This window comes from Myotis lucifugus, unplaced genomic scaffold, assembly GCF_000147115.1.
Source record: "Myotis lucifugus unplaced genomic scaffold, Myoluc2.0 scaffold_1119, whole genome shotgun sequence".
Lineage (NCBI taxonomy): Eukaryota > Metazoa > Chordata > Mammalia > Chiroptera > Vespertilionidae > Myotis > Myotis lucifugus.
Genome location: NW_005872167.1, coordinates 88,879 through 94,922, shown reverse-complemented (window position 1 = coordinate 94,922; position 6,044 = coordinate 88,879). Strand labels below are relative to the sequence as shown.

Here is a 6,044-nt window from a genome sequence, read left to right as displayed (position 1 = left end):
TAGACAAGAGGCTGTTTGCTAGTGAGGTGCAACATTTGCGGGGGTTGGGACCGGAGGAGCCAAGGTATGAGGAACAGGAGCTGAAATGTTCCACTACCACTAGGTGGGGCTGCACCATTAAAGAATGTAGGACATTTTCCCTGGCTGGTGTGGCTCAGTTGGTTAGAGCCTCCTCCCAGAAAGGTGGTAGGTTCCATTCAATTCCCTGGGGTGTGCAGAAGGCAACTGACTGATGTTTCTCTCTCACATCCATGTTTCTCTCTCGAATCATTAAAAAAAAAAAAAGAATGGAGGCCATTTAATTACTGCAGTAAGTTCTTAAGATGTACATGCATTCAGGTCACTACTCAGTATGTTTTTGGTTTAGATGTATGATATTGTAAATTCTGACCACTGGAATTAATGTAAAATTGTCTTCAGGGTAATAAATAGTCGAAATAATTCCAATGGAAAAATATATTCAAGTATATCAGTATTGGTATCTAGTATTAATTTACTTTCAATTGTTGCCTACTGCACTTGAGGCAGTCAAGAGGTGAAAACACACTCCTTGCCCTTAAGGTGCTATTCTAGCCCAACCGGTGTGGCTCAGTGGTTGAGCGTGGACCCATGAACCAGGAGGTCACGGTTGGATTCCAGGTCGAGGGCACATGCCAGGGTTGCTGGCTTGATTCCCAGTGTGGGGCATGCAGGAGGCTGCCCATGGATGATTCTCTCTCATCATTGATGTTTCTCTCTCTCTCTCTCTCTCTCCCTCTCCCTTCATCTCTAAAATAAATAAAAATACACACACATATATCATATATATTAAAGTACGTGCCATTCCAGAGTACTTCAGGTCTGTATGGGCTACATAATTTGCAAGGGCAAATACATATCTATAATAATAAAAGCATAATATGCTAATTAGACTGCACGTTCCTTCTGGACGACCTTCCAGATGAAGCTGGGACTGCAAGGGAAGCCTGGGTCCGGGTGCCTATTGGGTGCCTGCCGGCGGCCAGGAGAAGGAAGGCCTACTCTTGCACCAGTATCGTGCATGGGGCCTCTAGTGTTTAAAATTCTTGCACTGGATGTGCTCAACAAATCATCTGTCAAAAATGGCATAAGGTCAAATGATTTCCAAATGTACAAGATGGTTTAGCTATCTGGGTGAACCAGTCATTTGATACCCAGCCTTTTCATGGGCCTCCAGACGTGGGTAATTAAGTTAGAAAAGCAAGCAGCAGGGTGGTAGTGGGTTTTTATCTTTTTTTTTTTTTAATCGTCCCAAGTGTCTAAAATGCTTCCGGTTTTGTTAAGATTCTAGGCCAAAGCCCTGACTGGTTTGGCTCAGTGGATAGAGCGTCGGCCTGTGGACTGAGGGGTCCCGGATTCGATTCCGGTCAAGGGAATGTACCTTGGTTGCGGGCCCATCCCCAGTAGGGGGTGTGCAGGAGGCAGCTGATCGATGTTTCTCTCTCATCGATGTTTCTCTTTCCCTCTCCCTTCCTCTCTGTAAAAAAATCAATAAAATATATTTTAAAAAAAAAAGATTCTAGGCCAAGATTAACTTTGCATCCTAATAGAGGCGTGGCTGGAACGCCCGAAGTAAAATAAACAAAAACAAGTTTACCAACAGGCGCCGGTGACAGAGCCCACCTGGACCCTCCCCGCAGCCGCCGCGTGCGCTTGTCCGCACAGCTGGAAACAATAAAGTTGAGCTTGTTCAAAGGGGTCCTTGTCATCCAGGGCCTGTTGGACGAGCCTGCAAAATAAGGCTCCGAGAAACTCCCTGATGGCTTTCCAATCCTGCTCGTTGTTCTCGGTAGTTTTTCCCTCGCCCGCGGGACACAAGTGCTGCGGGGAGCGGCGCGCGCCAGGCCGGGTGGGGGCGCATTTCAGGCGCAGCTGGTCCGGCGATTGCCGCGGGCAGCCCCGAGGAAGGACCCCCCCCGGATCACGTGACGCCGGCGCCGGGGCAGTGGCGGCGGAGACAGACGGGATGAAGCCCAGACCTGCAGGTTTCGTGGATAATAAGCTGAAGCAGCGAGTCATCCAGGTGGGCCTCACAGTGCTCCGCGCCCGCTGCCCACGGCACCTTGCAGGGCGGCTCCCACGTCGGACGGGACTAGCCGCCCGCCCCCGTGGGGCTGTTGGCAGCTCCGCGGAGCCGGGCCTGCGCTCCCGCCGGGGGCGGCGTGTCTAGGACCCGCCCGGGTGGGAGGATGCACGCAGCCCGGGGGCCTGCCCGGGTCTGGAGCCCCTCAGCGCGGATCAGGAAGGAGAGCGGAGATGGCCTTGGAGTTAAAATCTTCCTGTCGTGAAGCTAGGACCCTCCCCACTCACTGGACGAGGCGCTTTGGGGGCCGTAAAGCATTTCCATCTCAGGAAACTTGGGGGTCAGGTTGGGACACAGTAGAAATAGGTAGTATGGATGGGGCTTTACAATACGCACTTTACCTAAGGGTTTTGTTTTCCATAATCATTAGTAAAAGCAGTGTGTGCTAAATGTCTTGGCATGAATGGTACAGTCAGGAAGCAATCTTTTTTTAAAAAATATATATATATTTTCTTGATTTTTGTACAGAGGGAGAGAGAGAGAGAGTTAGAAACATCGATGAGAGAGAAACATCCATCAGCTGCTCCTGCACACTCCCTACTGGGGATGTGTCCGCAACCCAGGTACATGCCCTTGACTGGAATCGAACCTGGGACCCTTCAGTCCGCAGGCGGAGGCTCTATCCACTGAGCCAAACCGGTTAGGGCTTTCTTCAACATCTTACCTCATAGGATTGTGAGTGCTGAAAGAGATAATGTGTAAAAGGCCCCCTGGAACAGGCTCACAGGGCCCTTCGTTTCTCATTAATATTTTCATGGTGCTCCTAGACCAAAAGTAATACCTAATGGGTCTGTTTATTAAGTAGTTAGGTTCTAGCAAGTTAATAACTATTTAGTTCATCTAACTCAGTAGCCTTTTGAGATGATAATATGTAAAAATGGAAAGAAAAATTAATACATTTATATTTCGTTCTTCAATAACCACACTTACTTGCAAGTGGGATTTATGTGCCTAAGGGACAACTTCTCATACCTCACACAGGTCTCTTTTGCCATTCTCATCCTGTTGCACGTTGGTTTTTCCATGGGATTTGCTTTTTATTATAGCAACTGCTGAAAACCCAGTTTTGCAGATCTGACATCAGCAAAAGGTGATGTAATATTGAAGCCATGAACTGCCTCAGGCTGTAATTCCTACAGTGTTGGGCAGATGTCAGATATTACTGTGTTCCTTCAAATTTAAAATACCTCTTGGGAGTTTAGTGCTTTGTTCTGGAGTATTTGGGAACCTAGGATATAATAAGTCCTCACTACCTATAGATATTCTAGTTAATATTTTTGTGTGTCATAGTGATTGGTTCAGTAGATAGAGCGTCGGCCTGCGGACTGAAAGGTCCCAGGTTTGATTCCGGTCAAGGGCATTTACCTTGGTTGCGGGCACATCCCCAGTAGGAGGTGTGCAGGAGGCAGCTGATCGATGTTTCTCTCTCATCAGTGTTTCTAATTCTCTATCCCCCTCCCTTCCTCTCTGTAAAAAATCAATAAAATATATTTAAAAAATAAATAAAATCTCTGAGTTTGAAATATTGAGTGTTTATATTTATCATATTTTCTGTTTTAGTACCTCACCAGTAGCAGATGTGGCAAATATGTGGACACTGGAATCATGGCATCTGATCTACAAAGAATGTACAGGTAAAGAAATAGAGTCTGCAGGTTCTTGCTTTTCTTTCCTTCCATTTTTTTCCATTGTAGTTTCTTTCTTATCATTTTTAAACTTTCCATCCTGCCTAAATTTCCAGTTGATATTAATAACTGCTGACATTAGTTCTCCAGTCCCTAAGTTCAGAATTCAAGTAAGTTACTAGTATACAAACATTTACCCACCACCTGTTATAGGCAAAGAGCTTTCTTTGTTACTAGGGGTAATGGCTGCATCTGATCTTTCAGTACCTTATAGTCTGGTCAGGAATATTACTTCTTTTCCTGCTTCATTAAAAAAATTAAACCATCAGGCATGATCTCCCTCAGCTTCCTGACTCTCAGAAATGTGTCACTCAGCCCAGACGGCTACACAGGGGAGTTTTGGTTTGCAGTTGGCTATGTTCTATGTCGTCACATGGTCTTTCCTCTGTGTATAAGCGTCTGTATCCTAATCTCCTCCTCTTATAGACACCAGTCCTATGGGATTAAGTCCCATCCATAAGACCTCGTTTTACCTGAGTTACATCTTTAAAGGTCTTGTTTCCAAATACAGTCACATTCTGAGGTACTCAGGGTTGGAACTTCATCATATGAATTTTGGAGGGACACAGTTCAGTTCATAACACTCTGCCTCTTGCCTTCCCAAGCCTAATCCTTCTGCTTACAAGTAAAAGAGCAGCAACCCCAGAAGTCATAATCCATTTCAGTCTCAATTCTAACTCCCAAATCACATCTAAATCTCATCTAACTCGGATATGGTGTGACTGGAGCTATGATTCATTCTGAGGCCGAATTCCTCTCTAGCTGTGAACCTGGAAAAGCAGACAGGTTATCTGCTAACAAAATACAATGGTGGGCCTCGCTGGCATGGCTCAGTTGGTTGAGCATCTTCCCATGCACCTAGAGGTCACTGGTTCAGTTCCCCCGGCAGGGTACATTCCTGAGTTGCAGGCTCAATCCCCTGTAGGGGGCGTGCAGGAGGCAGCCAATTGATGGTTCTCTCTCATTGATAATTCTCTCCCCTTCCTCTTTCAAAAATCAATAAAACGTTTTAAAAAAGACAAAATACAGTAATGGACAGGTATAGGATATGCATTTTCATTCCAAAACGGAGAAATTGGAAAGAAGAAAGGGGTTATGGTGTCAAGCAAGTCTGAAACGTAGCTGGGTGAATTCCACTAGACTTTAATCTTGTGGCTCAGGGCCCTGTCCTGTGGGCCCGTCTGTGCTCACTGGGTCCCTGGTGGCAGTGGCAGCTCTGCCAACCTCAGCCTCCTTGGGAGTCACTCTTCCCTTTTTTTTTAAAGGAGAATGCATGTTCCCAGTTGCTTAGCTCTTTTGGCCTGTTCTGTAGAATATCAAGAGAAATTATAGTTGTAAAAATGTAAACTCCAAAGTTGTTTGAAAATAGATTTATGGTCTGTAAATTCAGTGGCATAATTATATATTCATGCAAACTTATGTGGGGGAGACCACTGTACTAAACTTCTGTTTTCTTTTTCAGCATAGACTACGGTCGAAGAAAAAGAAATGCTTTTAGGATTCAGGTAGAAAAAGGTGAGTCTATTAGCGTTAGAAATGAATCATGAATAACATTACAGAATGGTTTTAGCTCATGGCTTTTTTCTTTTTGTTTCAGTATTTAGCATAATTAATAGTGAGAAGGAACTTAAGAATCTAACAGAATTAGAAGATGAACATCTGGCAAAAAGAGCAAGACAAGGTGAAGAGGATAATGAGTAAGGATTTCGGAGTGGAGGGTTTTTTCTATCTAGCACATGAATCTGATCACATTATATTTCTACGCGTAAAACTTTCCGTGGCTCCTCCTTGCCCAGGAGGCGCTGTGTAACACTTGCCTAACCTCTCCAGTCCTTAACTGCAGTTTTCTGTAGCTGGAATGTTCCTTTCTCTTTCACAAACTCCCACTCAGCATTCGAGAGTCAGCTTTCAGAATGCTGTGTTATTGTCTTTGTCAGGCCTTCCTAGACTGTTTTCTATTTTTTATTTATTTTTATTGATTTCAGAGAGGAAGGAAGAGGGAGAGAGAGAGAGAAACATTAATGATGAGAGAGAAACATCGATCGGCGGCCTCCTGCACGCCCCCTACTGGGGATCGAGCCCGCAACCTGGTCATGTGCCCTTGACCAGCATCGAACCTGGGACCCTTCAGTCTGCAGGCCAATGCTCTATCCACTGAGCCAAACTGGCTAGGGTCATTTGTTTGTTTTTATATGTTAAAATCCTGAAGTGGTATTTCTGGAGACAGAGATTTATATTTTCATTCATGTATTTTTTTA

The 6,044-nt window shown here is 45.0% G+C and overlaps 1 protein-coding gene across 1 annotated transcript in view; it reads left to right on the top strand.

The window, feature by feature from the left end:
- Nucleotides 1-1,569: 1,569 nt before the first annotated feature.
- The window catches only part of NVL (nuclear VCP-like), a 45,031-nt gene continuing 40,556 nt past the window's right edge, over nt 1,570-6,044 (top strand). The window contains exons 1-4 of the mRNA XM_014449330.2: nt 1,570-2,041; nt 3,662-3,735; nt 5,249-5,301; nt 5,384-5,484. Of these exons, the coding sequence (XP_014304816.2) occupies nt 1,778-2,041; nt 3,662-3,735; nt 5,249-5,301; nt 5,384-5,484 (492 nt within the window). The 5' untranslated portion in view covers nt 1,570-1,777. The remainder of the gene's footprint in view (nt 2,042-3,661; nt 3,736-5,248; nt 5,302-5,383; nt 5,485-6,044) is intronic.